The sequence below is a fragment of the Neoarius graeffei genome, chromosome 23 (assembly GCF_027579695.1).
Source record: "Neoarius graeffei isolate fNeoGra1 chromosome 23, fNeoGra1.pri, whole genome shotgun sequence".
Lineage (NCBI taxonomy): Eukaryota > Metazoa > Chordata > Actinopteri > Siluriformes > Ariidae > Neoarius > Neoarius graeffei.
In genome coordinates, this window is record NC_083591.1 from 47,875,422 (window position 1) to 47,896,769 (window position 21,348).

The 21,348-nt window shown below is 41.8% G+C and overlaps 1 protein-coding gene across 1 annotated transcript in view; it reads left to right on the forward strand.

The window, feature by feature from the left end:
* Positions 1-19,246, forward strand: part of LOC132871305 (neurocan core protein-like) — a 184,996-nt gene extending 165,750 nt beyond the window's left edge. Inside the window, exons 12-14 of the mRNA XM_060905420.1 lie at positions 4,896-5,040; positions 9,593-9,775; positions 19,149-19,246. Of these exons, the coding sequence (XP_060761403.1) occupies positions 4,896-5,040; positions 9,593-9,775; positions 19,149-19,246 (426 nt within the window). The remainder of the gene's footprint in view (positions 1-4,895; positions 5,041-9,592; positions 9,776-19,148) is intronic.
* Positions 19,247-21,348: the final 2,102 nt, after the last annotated feature.

Genomic DNA, 21,348 nt, shown 5'->3' on the forward strand with positions numbered 1-21,348 from the left:
ATGTTGGAAAATGCAAGGTCTTCCCTGAAAGAGACGTCGTCTGGATGGGAGCACATGTTGCTCTAGAACCTGGATATACCTTTCAGCATTGATGGTGTCTTTCCAGATGTGTAAGCTGCCCATGCCACACGCACTAATGCAACCCCATACCATCAGAGATGCAGGCTTCTGAACCGAGTGCTGATAATAACTTGGGTCGTCCTTCTCCTCTTTAGTCCGAATGACACGGCGTCCCTGATTTCCATAAAGAACTTCAAATTTTGATTCGTCTGACCACAGAACAGTTTTCCACTTTGCCACAGTCCATTTTAAATGAGCCTTGGCCCAGAGAAGACGTCTGTGCTTCTGGATCATGTTTAGATACGGCTTCTTCTTTGAACTATAGAGTTTTAGCTGGCAACGGCGGATGGCACGGTGAATTGTGTTCACAGATAATGTTCTCTAGAAATATTCCTGAGCCCATTTTGTGATTTCCAATACAGAAGCATGTCTGTATGTGATGCAGTGCCGTCTAAGGGCCCGAAGATCACGGGCACCCAGTATGGTTTTCTGGCCTTGACCCTTACGCACAGAGATTCTTCCAGATTCTCTGAATCTTTTGATGATATTATGCACTGTAGATGATGATATGTTCAAACTCTTTGCAATTTTACACTGTCGAACTCCTTTCTGATATTGCTCCACTATTTGTCGGCGCAGAATTAGGGGGATTGGTGATCCTCTTCCCATCTTTACTTCTGAGAGCCGCTGCCACTCCAAGATGCTCTTTTTATACCCAGTCATGTTAATGACCTATTGCCAATTGACCTAATGAGTTGCAATTTGGTCCTCCAGCTGTTCCTTTTTTGTACCTTTAACTTTTCCAGCCTCTTATTGCCCCGTCCCAACTTTTTTGAGATGTGTTGCTGTCATGAAATTTCAAATGAGCCAATATTTGGCATGAAATTTCAAAATGTCTCACTTCGACATTTGATATGTTGTCTATGTTCTATTGTGAATACAATATCAGTTTTTGAGATTTGTAAATTATTGCATTCCGTTTTTATTTACAATTTGTACTTTGTCCCAACTTTTTTGGAATCGGGGTTGTAGTTTATCTGCCTTGATTGAGCAATCAAACTCCGATTTGTCCAAGCTCATTCTCATGAGACTCTGATTAGTCCATGCTCTTTCTAACCAATCAGACTCTGATGTGTCCATGCTTATTTAACCAATCAGACTCCGATTAGCCCATGCTCATTCTCACCAATCAGACTCTAGTTTGTCTACCGTAAAATACCAAATAATAGCCCAGGCGATTATTTGTCTCAATCACGTAAGAGACCCGGCGCGTATTAGAGACTAGGCGGCTATTTGGAACAGGCGATTAATTCCTTCTTCACAAACACCTTCCCCAAAATCTACCTCAAAACGGGGAAAAAAATCATTCTCAGATAGGCCTACTTTTAACCAGTATAACTTACAGTTTGTTTAGAGTTAGATTACAGATAGCACGGTGCCGACTTCGGGGAATTTTGAAGACGCAGAATGCATCTTCGCATGGCACAGTCGGGGTGGATAAAGGATAAATCACACACCTTTTCCTGTTAATGACTAGTTAAGCGCATGCTTTACAAAATAATCAAGAAACCACACCATTGTCTGTGCGCAGCACTGTGATTTAATTACTCTGCAAAGTTATGGTCACTTGCTATCACCCTCACCCATGCACCCTTTGCGCTTCGCGATGTCTGTCAATCTGAAATTGCATGGAGGGCGCGACACTGAAGCAACATAATTAGGGTGCGAAGTGTCAAACCAAAGGGTTTTTTCTTATGCTGAAAAATAAGTGACCTGCAGTGGCTACATACTGTCATCTTGCATCACGTTTCTCTCCAAGACGTCTCCCTATTTGGCCGATATGAGCCTATTCCCCGAGTGAGTTGGTACGGTGGCTCGACCCTGTAGAAAACTTAAAGTTCGGATGAAAGTTAGTTGAATAGGTTACTGACTTGTAGGCCTACATGTTGCCTGCCTGACGCGTGCTTCTGCCCAACTTGCACGACAGATTACTTGTTGAAAAGGCCCCTTGGATTAGATTGGCCGCGAGCAGACTGAAATGCATGTTAGAACGCTCTCACCTTTTTTGTAAAGCGTCTTCCAGATCCGAATGGGTAAGGGCAAGTGAAATGGTATAAGGTCTTTAATAAAACTCAGTGTGTGCTTTGACGCATGCATTCGGCAATTTAGGTCGTTTAACAGAAGCAGCAGTCCAACCTTGGAAACCCGCAGTCCTCAATGTCACCACACACGCTGGCTTTCGTTGGGTATACCCAAAGGGGTGGCTAAGACATCTGTCAAAAGTTACGGAGTTGCATTCCTCAAGAAATATTACGGTAGACCAAGATTATAACATTGAAATGGGATGTTTATTATCACGTAACAAAATGTTGTAAACAGTATTATAGAAATAATTTCATTCATTCATTCATTCATTCATTCATTCATTCATATTGTTTCGGTAGAAAACTATGCAATGCAAAATCGTTTAAACACCAGAAAACCAGAAAAGTGCTGGGCCTCAAGATTCTAGATAGAACGTTCGGACGCTTTTTTTTTTTTTTTTTTAGACCCCGGCGAGTATTCGGAACCGGCCTTTATTTGTCACAACACACGCGTACACCCGGCCGTTAAAGGGAACTCGGCGGTTAATTGGAACTCGGCTATTATTTGGTATTTTACGGTATGGTCATTCTCAGCAATCAGACTTGGATTTGTCCATGATCATTCTTACCAATCAGACTCTAATTTGTTCAAGCTCATTCTAACTAATCAGACTCGGATTTGTCAAAGCTCATTCTCACCAATCAGACTCTGTGTCCATGCTTGTTTAATTAATCGGACTCAGATTTGTCAAAGCTCATTCTCACCAATCAGACTCTGATGTGTCCTTCATCATTCTAACTAATCAGACTCAGATTTGTCCATGCTCATCGTAACCAATCAGACTCTGACGTGTCCATGTTCATTGTAACCAGTCCGACTCTGATGTGTCCGTGCTTGTTTAATCAATCAGACTCGGATGTGTCCAAGCTCATTCTCACTAATCAGAATCTTATTTGTCCATGCTAATTCTAACCAATCAGACTCTGATTTGTCAAAGCTCATTCTCACCAATCAGACTCTGATGTGTCCGTGCTTGTTTAATTAATCAGACTCTGATTTGTCCAAGCTCATTCTACCCAATCAGACTCTGATGTGTCCTTAATCATTCTAACCAATCAGACACGGATTTGTCCATGTTCGTTGTAACCAGTCAGACTCTGATTTGTCTAAGCTCATTTTCACCAATCAAAATCTTATTTGTCCAAGCTCATTCTCACCAATCAGACTCTGATGTGTCCATGCTTGTTTAATCAATCAGACTCGGATTTGTCCAAGTTCATTCTCACCAATCAGAATCTTATTTGTCCATGCTCATTCTAGCCAATCAGACTCTGATTTGTCCAAGCTCATTCTCACCAATCAGACTCTGATGTGTCCATGCTTGTTTAATCAATCAGACTCGGATTTGTCCAAGTTCATTCTCACCAATCAGAATCTTATTTGTCCATGCTCATTCTAGCCAATCAGACTCTGATTTGTCCATGCTCATTCTAGCCAATCAGACTCTGATTTGTCCATGCTCATTCTAGCCAATCAGACTCTGATTTGTCTAAGCTCATTTTCACCAATCAAAATCTTATTTGTCCAAGCTCATTCTCACCAATCAGACTCTGATGTGTCCATGCTTGTTTAATCAGTCAGACTCGGATTTGTCCAAGTTCATTCTCACCAATCAGAATCTTATTTGTCCATGCTCATTCTAGCCAATCAGACTCTGATTTGTCCATGCTCATTCTAACCAATCAGACTCTGATGTGTCCATGCTTGTTTAATCAATCAGACTCGGATTTGTCCAAGCTCATTCTACCCAATCAGACTCTGATGTGTCCTTAATCACTCTAACCAATCAGACTCGGATTTGTCCATGTTCGTTGTAACCAATCAGACTCTGATTTGTCCAAGCTCATTCTCACCAATCAGAATCTTATTTCTCCAAGCTCATTCTCACCAATCAGAATCTTATTTCTCCATGCTCATTCTCAACCAATCAGACTCGGATTTGTCCATGCTTGTTGTAACCAATCAGACTCTGATTTGTCCAAGCTCATTCTCACCAATCAGAATCTTATTTCTCCAAGCTCATTCTCACCAATCAGAATCTTATTTCTCCAAGCTCATTCTCACCAATCAGACTCTGATTTGTCCTTAATCATTCTAACCAATCAGACTCGGATTTGTCCTTAATCATTCTAACCAATCAGACTCGTTCCAAGTTCCAAGTTCATTCTAGCCAATCAGAATCTTATTTGTCCATGCTCATTCTCAACCAATCAGACTCGGATTTGTCCATGCTTGTTGTAACTAATCAGACTCTGATATTTTCCCTTCTCACTCTGATCAATCAGAGTCTAATTTGTCTACACTCGCTCTCACTGTTGGCGTTTCCCTCTTCATGTTGCAGTTCCCATGGTGATGAACACCAAGTGTTTTTGTTTGTTTTGGTTTTTGATCTAGTCCTGTCTCTATCCCAGTCTTGTTATTGGTTTGTTCCCTGCTTGTGTTCATCTGCTATATGTTAAGTCCTTGATCGGTTTGTCTCTGTATATCCTGGTGTACCAGTGTATCATCATTTAAGTCTTATCATCCATTATTGCTACTTTAAGTCCAAACTTGGGCTTCCTAGTTTTGTTGCATTTACTCACATGCATCCTGCCTTTCACTGAACCCATCTGAGACTGATTTCTCCAAACTCTGTCCAGTCATGGTGTGTTCTCTAACCAGTGGATATGTGTATCTCCGTACTGTAACAGGTCTATGAGAACTGGCGCGAGAACCAGCCAGATAATTTCTTTGCAGGTGGAGAAGATTGTGTGGTGATGATCTCTCGAGAGGACGGCAAGTGGAACGATGTGCCTTGTAACTACAACCTGCCCTACATCTGCAAGAAGGGCACAGGTGAGACACAGTCTGATCATGCTGAACTAGTTTCTTCGTAAAAGTTCCACTGGGATGGGACTGTGTATATTTGGAACAAACATTTTGGTGATACATTATAACGCAAGTTTCCCTGTGCTCTTATGATCCTGTTGTCACATTCGTCATGCTTTTTTCCCCCCTCTCCAGACCTACTTTTCGTAACATAAGAGTTAATTTGTTGTGTCATCAGACCAGAGGCGACTGCTCTGAGATTACAGCGGAAGCCCATCTTCCTGTAAAATGTCCCGAAAAAGTTTGTCTGTTCAATATGTATTTACACTACTGAACTGTCTTATTCCAAATCGATATTTTGTGCTAGAAAGCGCTCCGCTTTACAGCTTGTTCGCTCGTCATCAAAATCTGATAACGTGATTTTTTTCCCCCCAATCGAAGCCTGTAGAAATACGACCCGTTGAAAACCCAGTGATGCTCAGCATCTCTGTAGTTTGATGCCACTACGGGATACAGGATGCTTTGATTTTAGTGCACCAAAGCTCGACATTTATTGGACAATTTGCTTTTGAAACATAATTACCAGACACATGGTTTCACTGGGGGTCTGTGGAGAGTCACTGACAGTACGGGACTGGACGCTGGACTTCTCTATGATGATTAGAGGAACTTTCAAATCTCTTTTGAATGTCAGCATTTTAAACTTATACGTCGCATCGTTCAAAGGGATTCAAGCTCAGTTCAGGCAGTGTGTTGGCAAATGAAGCCGTGAGACTAGCTCCTGCTCATTCTCGTTCTTTCCCTACCAATATACAGTTCCTGTGTCTATTTGTCTCATCTCATTATCTCTAGCCGCTTTATCCTGTTCTACAGGGTCGCAGGCAAGCTGGAGCCTATCCCAGCTGACTACGGGTGAAAGGCGGGGTACACCCTGGACAAGTCGCCAGGTCATCACAGGGCTGACACATAGACACAGACAACCATTCACACTCACATTCACACCTACGGTCAATTTAGAGTCACCAGTTAACCTAACCTGCATGTCTTTGGACTGTGGGGGAAACCGGAGCACCCGGAGGAAACCCACGCGGACATGGGGAGAACATGCAAACTCCGCACAGAAAGGCCCTCGCCGGCCACGGGGCTCGAACCCGGACCTTCTTGCTGTGAGGCGACAGTGCTAACCACTACACCACCGTGCCGCCGTGTCCATTTGTATACACTGTAAATAAAATTGTAAATATAGAGTTTGTGAGTTTGTTACTTGCTTTCGTTTCAGTTCACTTAAGGCTGTTTATTTTAAAGGTCCCATGGCATGGTGGTTTGTTGATGCTTTAAACGGGCTCGTGGAGGTTTCCGGATGTTATATCCGCAGCCTTTCTTGAAATGAACCCTCGGCACGTAGATATAGCCTCCTGGGAGAAAGCCCCATTTCAGCGCTTTTCCCAGTGCATCATTTTGCTAATGAGAAGCAGGAGGCGGGGAAGGGTAGAGGGTGGGGGCGGGTCTTATTATTAATATTCATGACATGTAAACGTGTTACCTCTGATTGGCTAACAGCACTGTGACGCTACCTCCAGTGGGTCAGAACAAGCGGATGTGGGTGTCTTACTATGGCGAGAGAGAAGGAACAAACCGCGAAGGGAAAAATACTGCGCGCTGACGTCATTAAGGTGCGACGCGAGGAAATAAAATAAATTCAACAAATGTTTGGGTTTTTACTGAACAAACAAACAAATAAAATGAACGAGTGACTTAAAAAAAAGAATGTGGGTGTCTTTGTAAAAACTGTTTTGATTGGCTATTATAACAGAGCGTGCTGCATGCTTTTTGGTTTTGTAGCGCAGAGTACCTGGCTAACTGCAGGAAGCGGTTAGCTGCACAGCTAATGTAGCCATTGCAAGGCTAACGTGGCACCGATTTTAAAACACGGCAAAACGACTTAACAGTTATACACTTACTTGTTCGGTGTTTGTGGCTGATGCGGCAGGGACGCTTGGTACGGACCCAGGCTTCAGTGACAGTTGATGTGCAAAACCTGCCCTGTACTGTCCCAAGTTGTGGAAACATTCATCAGGAAAATGCTTCCGACAAACATACACCTGTCTTAGGTAGACTCGACGGCGTATTATTGGAGTAAATAAAATTAAGCCACTGCGTCTTCAGGGGCTCTCCCGTCGGCAGTAAAAACAGACTCCTTTCTGTGTTGTCACATCCATGTACAGCGCAACTTCCATGTTTGGTGGCAACTTTTGAGCTGGGCGGGCAATCCATATAGTGGGTGGGAATCCAGAGGGGGGGCGTGGGGATCATCTCCCTTGCTGACGTAGGCAAGGGAAGAGTTTATCAACGCGCCGTTTTGACGCGCCATTCTCAAATGTTGGGCATAGTTTGGTTTACACATTATGAAATTTCTAGCCACTGGGGTGACTTAAGAAGGTCAGAGGAACTCATTTTAACGTTAAAAAACCTCAGAAAGTGAAAATTTCATGCCATGGGACCTTTAAGTCAGGCAATAGAGGGAAATCTAGCCAGCTAGCTAGCTGTTAGCTGTGCGAAATGGCAAACATTGCTAACGTTGTTGACCTGATTTTGGAGAAGACCCGATTTTGATGCTCTTCCTAATAAGGAGAGGCTCAAAATTAAACAACAGGGCAGATCAATGCCCAAGATCGATTTAATTCAAAGATCAAGGAGACACACTCACTCATTTTAGCTGTCTCGGTATGACAAAGTAAACTGGGAGCACTTTGATCAAGAGAATGTCCTATTGGCCGTGTTTTTTAATGAGATCATTGCAGGGATGGATTATTTGGTCAAAACTGGGTTTTGGAGATTTGGCCAACTTTGACAGGGCATACAAAAAGGCATGAGAAAAGCAACGAGCACTTAAGTTCATGTGCACATGTGCGGAGTCAGAGTAGAACATGGCAGAATTAATCTGTAAATAACAACAAATTGACAAATAATTGACTATAACAAATGATTGAAAATGTTTATTACGTAGACCTAAAACTGAGCTTCACCTATCCTTGACTTGCAAGTGACGTCAAAGCAAAATAGAAACCCGGATGTCGGCCGTGTTGGTGAAGATACAAATGCAGGGTCAAGCGACATTCCAGACAAAACATAGCCACGCTTGCGGAACTCTCTTTGTTTTTCCGCTGCTTTAAGCGTTCTTTTAGCTATGCCGTATCTTTGTGCTGTATATGGTTATGGGTCACAACAGTACTCGTGACCGTGGCACGTTCCAATTTTTTAGAATTCCATCCGTGATTCGGAAAGAGGGCGAGGAAACTCTGAGGCTTAGTACGGAGAGGAGACGAGGGGCTCGGGACATTTCGTCCAGTGACTATTTCGTCCAATAGTTAAGACATTTCGTCCAAAGCCTTTTTCAGATGAAACTATCAAATATTTTGTATTTCAGGCATTCCTGTGCTCGCGAACGAAGCCCCCGTGAAAGCGCTGCTCCGTGCCTAAAGATATAACCTGATCCAGCCGGCTTTAAAAATTAATAACTCAGCCAATGGCGCTCACAGTGAAGCCAAATTTTACAGGTACCTCCCTCTAAGCCTCCCCCTTCGAAAGAGTATGGTCTCGGGTCAGTAAGGTTATGCCTCCGCCCGTGATTCGCGAATGAAGCCCCCGCGAAAGCACTGCTCCGTGCCTGAAGATTTAATATGATCCAGCCTGAAACATAGACATGCAAGTGAGCAGCCTGCAATGACAAGGGAGTGAACTCATCCCAGGGTCAGCAAGCGGCACGGGCCGACATGGTTACGTCCCTCAGTACGCTCTTTAGTGTCAAAGCGCACATACTGTGGCACTCATTTGCTTTACAAAAATGTGTTTTGCTTCGATCAAATTCTATGAAGAATTCCTCCTTTTTTCGAACAAACAAATACCTGAAATGTAAAATAATTGATAGTGCATATGGGGGAGTCGTGGCTCAGGTGGATAAGGTGCCATACCATAAATCCGGGGACCCGGGTTTGATTCCGACCCGAGGTCATTTCCCGATCCCTCCCTGTCTCTCTCTCCCACTCATTTCCTGTCTCTACACTGTCCTATCCAATAAAGGTGAAAAAAAAAGCCCAAAAAATATCTTTAAAAAAAAAATTGATAGTGCATATGAAAAAGGCTTTGGATGAAATGGTCGTTGGAATAGCATTATGTTTCATTATGTCTTCTTATAAGCTACGTGCTCCACGTAATCTTATTTATTTTTTAATCTGTTTATTGCTAAGCAAACTGTGATCAACAGTGTGCTGTGAATTTGTGAATAAATAAATTATAAATAATGATTTAAGGATCAGAATTGAGAATTTAACAATAATTTATGGCTATAAAAAAAACCCTCAAAGATCCAATATTTCTCAGTGAAGTAAATTTAATTAAGTGTAATTAATCTAGCTTAATTAATTTTGCCAATTAATTTGAAAAAAGAATGAATTTGCATGCACCTCTATTTACAAGGTCTTATAACAACCCCTGGTGATGAGAGTGAATTAGTGTGTTCACACTATTTGTACAATATGTGTGTGTGTGTGTGTGTGTGGGTTTGTTCCTGTATTATCAGTGATGTGTGGGACTCCTCCTGCCGTAAGAAACACGTATCTTGTGGGTCGGAGGCGGGCGCACTACGACATCCACTCAGTGGTGCGTTACCAGTGTGCCGACGGCTTCTTCCAGAGACACGTCCCGACAGTGCGCTGCCGACCCAACGGCACCTGGGAGAGACCCAAGATCGTCTGCACCAAGTGTGAGTACCACCAGTGTGTTTGACACCGTAAAGCCATGTGGACATGACACAATGTCTATGCATGATGTGTTTATGCATGCACGGATTATGATCAGATCTCACATAGCAGGCAAAGACACACTTGTGGTCAGAGGTTTACATACAGTGACAAGAATGTCATCTTGGGTATGAGTGTCTCATCTCATCTCATTATCTCTAGCCACTTTATCTTGTTCTACAGGGGTTGCAGGCAAGCTGGAGCCTATCCCAGCTGACTACGGGCGAAAGGCGGGGTACACCCTGGACAAGTCGCCAGGTCATCGCAGGGCTGGCACATAGACACAGACAACCATTCACACTCACATTCACACCTACGGTCAATTTAGAGTCACCAGTTAACCTAACCTGCATGTCTTTGGACTGTGGGGGAAACCGGAGCACCCGGAGGAAACCCACACGGACACGGGGAGAACATGCAAACTCTGCACAGAAAGGCCCTCGCCGGCCACGGGGCTCGAACCCGGACCTTCTTGCTGTGAGGCGACAGCGCTAACCACTACACCACCGTGCCGCCCCGGATATGAATGTCATGGCAATATATGGGCTTTCAGTAATTTCTTTGAACTGTTCTTTTTCTGTAGCAGAATGTGCAGCATACAGCTTTAAAAAAATACACTAGAATCTGGTGCACAATACTTTTCTTTGGGTTTTCTGAACTCAACACAGGGTCAAAAATGTACATACTCTCACTTAGATTATTAATTCAGAGGTGCTGAAACTTCCAAAATGTCTCTTATCTTGCCAAGGCCGAGGTCTCTTAACTTCCTGTTAGTGATCATGATTGACTAGAGCTGGCAGCTTCTCTGTGCCTTCATAAAAAGGGTTTGTTTACAGCACTCATTGGATTGACCAACACACAGTAAAATGGGAAAGTCCAAGGAGCTCAGTGCAGATCTGAGAAAGAGGATCGCAGATATACACAACTCCAGAATGTCTCTTGGAGCCATTTCTAAACAACTGCAAATTCCAAGACCAGTTCAAACAATTGTATGCACGTTTTTGTAAGGTGTAGTCACTTTGCCAAGCCACTTTGCTTCAAGAAAACCCAAACGGTCACCTTCACCTGAAAGGAAATTGGTTTGGATGGTCAGGAACACCCTGGGAACCACCATGGCACAGCCCTGCCATGAACTGGAAGCTGATGGATCACTGTCTACAGTTCAGATCACCATGGACTAAGAGGCTGTTGTCCAAGAAACAACCTCCTGCTCTAAAATTGACACCTTCAAGCTTAACTGAAGTTTGAAGCTGACCACACGGACAAAGAAAAAAGCCTTCTGGAGGAAAGCTGTATGGTCAGATGAGACAAAGATTGAGTTGTTTGGCCACAGTGACCACCATGTACAGAATGACACTATCAGCTGGTAGTGGTGGTAGGATCATCATGCTCTGGGGCTGTTTTGCTGCCAGTGGAACTGGTTCATTGCACAAAATGGATGGAATAATGAAGAAGGAGGACTACCTCAGAATTCTTCCTCATAAACCATCAGAAACTTGAACACGACTTGGGACTTGGGAGTTACAACAGGACAATGAACCCAAACACACATCAGAGCTGGTTGTGGAGGATGAAGCAGGCTAACATTAAGCTTAAAACAAGTCCTGACTTCAACCCTATTGAAAATATATGAACCATGCTTATAAGTCAAGTCCATGGCAAGAAAAAATAATAATAAATTTAATTGAACTCTACCAATTCTACCATGAAGAGTCATGAAATATCCAACCAGAATTCTGCCAGAAGCTTGTTCATGGTAAACAAAAAATGTTTGGTCAAGGTGAATCTTGCAAAGAGACATTTTAGCCAAATATTAGGTGTGCTGTAGGTACAACCCCGATTCCAAAAAAGTTGGGACAAATTACAAATTGTAAATAAAAACGGAATGCAATGATGTGGAAGTTTCAAAATTCCATATTTTATTCAGAATAGGACATAGATGACATATCAAATGTTTAAACTGAGAAAATGTATCATTTAAAGAGAAAAATTAAGTAATTTTAAATTTCATGACAACAACACATCTCAAAAAAGTTGGGACAAGGCCATGTTTACCACTGTGAGACATCCCCTTTTCTCTTTACAACAGTCTGTAAACGTCTGGGGACTGAGGAGACAAGTTGCTCAAGTTTAGGGATAGGAATGTTAACCCATTCTTGTCTAATGTAGGATTCTAGTTGCTCAACTGTCTTAGGTCTTTTTTGTCGTATTTTCTGTTTTATGATGCGCCAAATGTTTTCTATGGGTGAAAGATCTGGACTGCAGGCTGGCCAGTTCAGTACCCGGACCCTTCTTCTACGCAGCCATGATGCTGTAATTGATGCAGTATGTGGTTTGGCATTGTCATGTTGGAAAATGCAAGGTCTTCCCTGAAAGAGACGTCGTCTGGATGGGAGCATATGTTGCTCTAGAACCTGGATATACCTTTCAGCATTGATGGTGTCTTTCCAGATGTGTAAGCTGCCCATGCCACACGCACTAATGCAACCCCATACCATCAGAGATGCAGGCTTCTGAACCGAGCGCTGATAACAACTTGGGTCGTCCTTCTCCTCTTTAGTCCGAATGACACGGCGTCCCTGATTTCCATAAAGAACTTCAAATTTTGATTCGTCTGACCACAGAACAGTTTTCCACTTTGCCACAGTCCATTTTAAATGAGCCTTGGCCCAGAGAAGACGTCTGCGCTTCTGGATCATGTTTAGATATGGCTTCTTCTTTGAACTATAGAGTTTTAGCTGGCAACAGCGGATGGCACGGTGAATTGTGTTCACAGATAATGTTCTCTGGAAATATTCCTGAGCCCATTTTGTGATTTCCAATACAGAAGCATGCCTGTATGTGATGCAGTGCCGTCTAAGGGCCCGAAGCTCACGGGCACCCAGTATGGTTTTCCGGCCTTGACCCTTACGCACAGAGATTCTTCCAGAGTCTCTGAATCTTTTATGCACTGTAGATGATGATATGTTCAAACTCTTTGCAATTTTACACTGTCGGACTCCTTTCTGATATTGCTCCACTATTTGTCGGCACAGAATTAGGGGGATTGGTGATCCTCTTCCCATCTTTACTTCTGAGAGCCGCTGCCACTCCAAGATGCTCTTTTTATACCCAGTCATGTTAATGACCTATTGCCAATTGACCTAATGAGTTGCAATTTGGTCCTCCAGCTGTTCCTTTTTTGTACCTTTAACTTTTCCAGCCTCTTATTGCCCCTGTCCCAACTTTTTTGAGATGTGTTGCTGTCATGAAATTTCAAATGAGCCAATATTTGGCGTGAAATTTCAAAATGTCTCACTTTCGACATTTGATATGTTGTCTATGTTCTATTGTGAATACAATATCAGTTTTTGAGATTTGTAAATTATTGCATTCCGTTTTTATTTACAATTTGTACTTTGTCCCAACTTTTTTGGAATCAGGGCTGTACATTTTTTGACCCTGTGTTGATTTCAGAAAACCCAAAGAGAATTAAAACTTGTGCACCAAATTCTAGTGTGTTTTTTTTTATTAAAGCTGTATGCTGTACATTCTGCCACAGAAAAAGAACAATTCAAAGAAATTACTGAAAACCCAAATATAGCCATGACATTCGTATCTAAGATGACATTCATGTCACTGTATGTAAACTTCTGACCACAACTGTACATTGTATAAACAGCTTAGAGATGCTTCCATCTCGACAAAGGATTAGGCTCGTGGCAAATATTTTAGTAGGTTTATTAATTATCAGTGATGTAGGTCAGAGAAAAGAGTGAAACGCAGCAGAGGGGGAGCACAATAAAGCTGTAGTGTTTATTGTTTTCAGTTTAAGTTCCCATAGATACTGTACGTCGTAACCACTTTACTTACGGGCCGAATGATGTGAGCAGAAGCACTTTATGACAGCTGGCATATAATATAAACATTTATGAAGATTCATTCCAACACAGTGCTTTGACAAGCTGCTTTTTGTCAAATTTGGTGACGTAACGTGGGACGTTTTCTCCGAGAAGGCGTTCACGTGGCACTTTTGGAAGGACTTGTTTCTCATACAGTCCAAAATGTTCAATGTCGCTGGATATAAATAAAAAGTGCAAATGTTTATTAATTAATACAGTAGGTTGTTTGTAGTCATGTGATTTTGATGATGCACAAATTCCAGATGGGGACAGGAAGTGAAAAGCAGAACAGATAAGATGGAGGAGAACAAGTACTGTACTAGTTTAGATGATACTGAAATAGAAAATCATAACGTTAATGGCATTTAACATCCCCAGAGCACCTAAGGGTTAGATGCCTTGCTCAAAGGCACGTCAGCCATTCCTGCTGGCCCAGGGACTCAAACCAGCAACCTTTTAGTCCCAAAGCTGCTTCTCTAACCATTAGGTCACGGCTTCCCAACATAAGTGCATTGTGGGTTCTCAGTTTGATCGAGTTGAGCAACCGTAAATGACACCAACCTTCAGTATTTTTCGAGCTTGTGATAGTTCTTCTGAAGCAGAAAATCACTTCCTCGCCCACATCTGCAGTTCACACCACAGCAACATGGTTACATAACATCACTTTCAAACCAGCTGTAGTTAAGTTATTCCACAAAATCGAGTCGTATATGAGCTGATAGAGGCTATACAGTGGGGCAACAAAGTATTTAGTCAGTCACCAATTGTGCAAGTTCTCCCACTTAAAAAGATGAGAGAGGCCTGTAATTTTCATCATAGGTACACTTCAACTATGAGAGACAGAATGAGAAAAAAAAATCCAGAAATTCAAATTGTCTGATTTTTAAATAATTTATTTGCAAATTACCGTATGGTGGAAAATAAGTATTTGGTCAATAACATAAGTTCATCTCAATACTTTGTTATATACCCTTTGTTGGCAATGACAGAGGTCAAACGTTTTCTGTAAGTCTTCACAAGGTTTTCACACACTGTTGCTGGTATTTTGGCCCATTCCTCCATGCAGATCTCCTCTAGAGCAGTGATGTTTTGGGACTGTCGCTTGGCAACACAGACTTTCAACTCCCTCCAAATATTTTCTATGGGGTTGAGATCTGGAGACTGGCTAGGCCACTCCAGGACCTTGAAATGCTTCTTACGAAGCCACTCCTTCGTTGCCCGGGCGGTGTGTTTGGGATCATTGTCATGCTGAAAGACCCAGCCACGTTTCATCTTCAATGCCCTTGCTGATGGAAGGAGGTTTTCACTCAAAATCTCACGATACATGGCCCCATTCATTCTTTCCTTTACACGGATCAGTCGTTCTGGTCCCTTTGCAGAAAAACAGCCCCAAAGCATGATGTTTCCACCCCCATGCTTCACAGTAGGTATGGTGTTCTTTGGATGCAACTCGGCATTCTTTCTCCTCCAAACACGACAAGTTGAGTTTTTACCAAAAAGTTCAATTTTGGTTTCATCTGACCATATGACATTCTCCCAATCCTCTTCTGGATCATCCAAATGCTCTCTAGCAAACTTCAGATTGGCCTGGACATGTACTGGCTTAAGCAGGGGGACACGTCTGGCACTGCAGGATTTGAGTCCCTGGCGGCGTAGTGTGTTACTGATGGTAGCCTTTGTTACTTTGGTCCCAGCTCTCTGCAGGTCATTCACTAGGTCCCCCCGTGTGGTTCTGGGATTTTTGCTAACCTTCTTGTGATCATTTTGACCCCACAGGGTGAGATCTTGCGTGGAGCCCCAGATCGAGGGAGATTATCAGTGGTCTTATATGTCTTCCATTTTCTAATAATTGCTCCCACAGTTGATTTCTTCACACCAAGCTGCTTACCGATTGCAGTACGGGCAATTGCTCTAAGACAACGAGGGAGGCTCAGCCTCCTCTAAAAATGACGAACATCGTGTAGGATGAATTGCGCTAGGCTTATGTTATAGCCGACCTTATAACATTGCTATTTCAGATCCAGAATCATAGAAATATATGCGCTCAACCCACTACAGTGCAAAATCATTCCGTTATAACTTTCCCCAGTTTGCCTAATGTGTGCGTGAGTTTTTCCCCCTCGTGACAGCGCGATGCAGCCCAGCCTCAGTGGATTGGGAGCTATGTGCTTGTCAATCTCAAAATGCAAGATGATTATTGGACAAATACTGCAAAAATGCCCGCCCACGGACTCCGAGCCTCACATGGGAGGGACATGGCAGTTTCCGCGAGGAGACTGGTGATTGGTGAAAGCGGCCGGATATTTTCATTGATTGACAGCTCGTTTCAACTATAGACAGGCAGCGGTACAGTGTTGCCAGATTGGGCGGTTTTAAGTGCATTTTGGCGGGTTTTGAACATATTTTGGGCTGGATAACGTCAGCAGTATCTGGCAACATCAGTTCAGTCCCATGCGGATTCGCAAGTGCTGTGGTGTATTGTAAGAGATCAGCTTACATTTCGATTTCATTCATTACATACGGTTTCTACCAGCTTTTATAGTTTGTATATATTTTCATTGTAAATAAAGTGTAAATATAGTGTTGTCAAGTTTGCTATCTTAGTTCCAGAAATTTCGTTTATTTGAGTGACTGAACTTGAACTTGAGGGGGCTAGTCAGCTAGCAAGAAAGCTGCGCACGGATGCCAAGCATTGCTGATTTAATTTTGGTGAAGCCATTTGCCAGTCTTCCTTTCGAGGAAAAAATTAAAATTAAAGAGCAGGGTAGACCAACGCCTCAAATTGACTTGGTGAAAAAGGTAGGGAATAATACTCGTTCCTTTCAGCTCTCCTGGTACGAGAAAGTGAATTGTCTAACAGCAAGTGACCCACATCAACAACAGTAAATAGGCTACTTTAGTAATATGTCATGGATGGACCAAAAATATAGAATCTATTTAAAATGTTTATGCTGAGTATATTATATTGGAATATATATTTTTCTGGATATGAATTAAACACCGCTACAATTTGGAAAACATTTTTAAACAAAAACACAGCCGAGGCCAATTTTTAAACAACATGCCACAATTTTAAAATATAAAATGTTAAAATATACCCCTCCCCCCCCCAACACCACCATCATGTATATTGGACAGTAGGCTAATGGGCCAAAAGAACCTGTTATTTCACAGTTTGTGACGCTGCCAACAATCAGCCAGATCAGAGGCAAGAGTATGGGCAAAACTGATGTGTTTTTTCTTTTAAAATCTGGAAATATCGTAACCGACCAGCCTCCCCTGTTTGAAAGACTACCAGCCGCCACTGGATTGCAGATTCAGTCTTCCCAGCCTGGTGCAGGTCTACATTTTTGTTTCTGGTGTCCTTTGACAGCTCTTTGGTCTTGGCCATAGTGGAGTTTGGAGTGTGACTGTTTGAGGTTGTGGACAGGTGTCTTTTATACTGATAACGAGTTCAAACAGGTGCCATTAATACAGGTAACGAGTGGAGGACAGAGGAGCCTCTTAAAGAAGTTACAGGTCTGTGAGAGCCAGAAATCTTGCTTGTTTGTAGGTGACCAAATACTTATTTTACCGAGGAATTTACCAATTAATTCATTAAAAATTCTACAATGTGATTTCCTGGATTCTTTCCCCCATTCTGTCTCTCATAGTTGAAGTGTACCTATGATGAAAATTACAGGCCTCTCTCATCTTTTTAAGTGGGAGAACTTGCACAATTAGTGGCTGACTAAATACTTTTTTGCCCCACTGTAAGCCGTGTATGATGAGATTGAGTGGAATAACTGTTTTATTCTATCCACATTCACTGGGTTTTGAGAAACGGAGCATTTTTATTTTAATTTTTGCAAATTCAATAAATAAAAACTTGATACAAAACGTCCAACAAAATAATTTCCACTTAGAATGTAAACAAACCGGCGAAATGACAGGAGCAATTTGTGAAAAATGCGATAATAATAATAATTCTTGAAAAATAAAAATTATACTTTCATTCCATATTTTGTTGCTTTTTTTGTATTTTTTGTGTTTTGTTTTCGAGTAGTTTTTATTTCATCCTTGGTTGGTTCAGTAACACGATCCGCCATTTTGTTTTTGTCTACTCACGGTATATGAGCTGATATCCTAGTAGTAGAGTAGCCAATCAGAGCACGATTGCTCATATCCAGTGAATGTGGACAGAACAAAAATTGTTCACCTTGCCATGGTATAAGAGGAATAAAACACTGGAGGTATGTGATGTTATAAGAAAATAATCCAGTTATTTTCATTAACGGTGACTCCAACAACCCGGCTGTTGATTGTTCTCCTAAAACACAAACAGCGCGCCCTGCCGAGTTTTATTCCTTACACATAGAGTACACAGTGTTAGGAACAGACTAATTATTTAGTCATTAAAAATGTATTCTGCAGTCTTGTAAATTCTTCTTGTAATATTTCCTGAATAATGATATTATTTTTGTTAACATGGCTTATAAAACTCAAACAGAAGATGAGTGAAGTGTTGAAAGTTGGTTGCTCTTATAAATATTCACCACCTCTCTCTCTCTATCTATCTGTTTCTCTCTCTCTCTGTTTCTCTCTTGCTCTCTCTCCCTCTCTTTCTCTCTCTCGCTCTCTCACTCTCTCTCTGTTTCTCTCTCTCTTGCTCTCTCTTTCTCTCGCTCTCTGTTCTCCCTGCTTCTCTCTCTCACTCTCTCTCTCTGTTTCTCTCTTGCTCTCTCTCTGTTTCTCTCTCTCTCTGTTCTCCCCCTGTTTCTCTCTCTCACTCTCTCTCTGTTTCTCTCTCTCACACTCTCTGTTTCTCTCTCTCTCCCTGTTTCTCTCTCTCACTCTCTCTCTGTTTCTCTCTCTATTTCTCTCTCTCTCTCTCTCTGTTTCTCTCTCTCTTGCTCTCTCTGTTTCTCTCTCTCACTATCTCTCTCTGTTTCTGTCTCTTTCACACTTTTTCCCTCTCTCTCGCGCTCTCTCTGTTTCTGTCTGTTTCTCTCTTTCTCTGTTTCTCTCTCTCTCTCTCTCTCTCTCTCTCTATATATATATATATATATATATATATATATATATAAAATTTTTTGCTCGTTCTCTATCTGTTTCTCTCTCTCTCTCTGTTTCTCTCTCGCTCGCTATCTCTGTTTCTGTCTCACTCTGTTTCTCTTTCTCTCTCTCGCTCTCTCACTTTCTCTCTCTCTCTCTCTGTTTCTCTCTCTCTCTCTGTTCTCCCTCTGTTGCTCTCTCTTGCTCTCTGTTTCTCTCTCTCTTGCTCTCTCTCTCTGTTCTCCCTGTTTCTCTCTCTTGCTCTCTCTCTCTGATTCTCTTTCTCTCTCTCTCTCTCTCTCTCTCTCTATTTTGCTCACTCTCTCTGTTTCTCTGTCTCTGTTTCTCTCTCTCTTGCTATCTCTTTCTGTTTCTCTCTCTCTGTTTCTCTCTCTCTCTCTCTCTAACTCGCCCACCCCAGCACGGAGGTCTCACCGTTACCGCCGGCAACATCACAGATATCACCACGAGCACCGGCGACACCGCAGACACGGCTCTGGCCACCGGGGGCGGGACTAGATCCGCCACTCGCCCCACCCACGGGTCCCTGTGTGACATCACTTCCTTTGATGGAAGCGAGAGAGCCTTCAAGGACAGAAATGGTCATACCTTTATTCCCCCTTCACTCTTTCTCTTTTCCTAGAACCTTTCTCTTCTTCTTTCAAAGAATGTGTTTTGACTCATCCTTTCTCTCGACATGTTTTCTTCACTTTGGATTTAGTTACAATGTTCATTTTCTGTCTCTGTAAAAAAAAAAAGGAAACTGACTCTTCCTCTTCTAGCATCGCCACTAATATACAACCTAGTCGTGGGTGTTTACTAAAGTTCTCGGATATGATGATGATTGCAGGTCGCGTTCCACTCAGTAAGTCATGAACCTGTGTGTGTGAAGCAGGTTTATGGCTTCGTAGGACGTTTGTATTGAGTATTGTTGTAGGGGCAGAATGTTCTCATAGGTCTTGCTGAGTATCTGTTTGATTAGATTTCTGTATATCCACTTTGTAGTGCAATAAAAAAAATTCTTGAATGAATGTCATCCCAACCTCCCAATGACACTTTGTCATATTACCTTTACTGGTGATGCCTGTGTATATTACAGTAAACAATAATCAGTCCTTATCATGGCACAATAAATGTTTTTTTTATTATTATTATTATTATTATTATTCATAATTTTTAAATCAAGAAACAATGTGTGTATGGTTGCGTACGTATAAAGTTAAAAAGGAAGCAGAAAAGAAAACCAGTTCCACAGAAAAAAAAAACTCACAAAAAGCATCACGAAGTTTCAAAGCTCTCTTTCTTTTTCTCTTTTCTGTCTCGTACATTTTTTTCCAGCCACAAAACAAATGAAAGCGTGTCAGATTTCAATAAAATAAAAAAGTAGACAGAAAGGAACGGCTGTTAAAGCGAGACGGCCTTTTGATTTCATAAAATCAGTGAAATTTAGTTCCCTCTAAAATTTGGTCATTGTGAGATGTTTATTTCTATAATATCTCAAAAAATAAAAAATAAACCCAGGCCATTCTGTGGCTGGGAAGTTATTTAATTTAAGGGGATTATTTCCCTAGCAAATAATGTGCATGAAATCAATCGCTTTGCACAGTCAAACAGACAGAGGAAGTCCGCGTGTGTGCACATGCGCAGATTTACCTTTGAGCGTGCACTGACAGGTCCATCATTCTGTCACTAAACGAACAGCTGATCACACCGAGCTGCTCGCTGACCGCCGATATTTATTAGTTTGGTCCTGCGTTTCCTTTCCTTCGTATATAACATAACGTCTTTTCTTCTCGCTTTCCGTTACTGTAGTCGGTCTTTCACGTTTCATTCGCACACTCACACCCTCCATTTTTCTCTCCTGTTTCAAATTTGTATCCCACAATGCCTTGCGCGAACAGGGAAAGCCCACCATGTGATGCATGATGTCGTATCTTGTATTGGGTCATGGTGAAGCAGGAAAAAATAGTGGAGAAAATAGTGGAAGAAGTCTGTGATTCGAATTCAGTAGCTTTCGGTCCACTAAACAAAAATAATTGGGTGTCAGGGAAAATTCTTTTTATGACCTGAACTTGAAAAATCTGATAGGCAGTCTACCTTTAATAAACGATACCAAGTTTCTCTTCTGCAATCACAGTATTTCGTGCCCATCTTTTCACCTCCAGTGTTAATTAAAAAGACGTTAGCTTCAAAAAACTGCAGCTGAGATTAGTGCATGACATCTAATTAATATATCTTGGTGCATATGTTATGAATTAGTACTTTGTTTTATTTTTAAAGGTGTTGGAACACATAGCAATACTGTATCTGTTTATTTGGCTAACACACAAGTTTGTATGCTGAGTTGTTATGTCGTTAAAAATGTGGTAAGGTACTGGAACCAAGAGCATCATGGGACTTGTGGTTCTTTCATCAAACAGAGATGTTGGAAGGAGGAAAAAAAACAAGGATGATAAAGTAGATGATTAAATCCTGCTAGAAGTGAACTCTGATACAGTGATGCAACACAGATGGATAGAGTGGAGTCCAAACGTCTGAGACCACATTGATTTTTTTTTCATTTAAAATTGGAAATAAAAAATTTTTACCAATTTTGAAATATCTCAATTTATTATATGTAC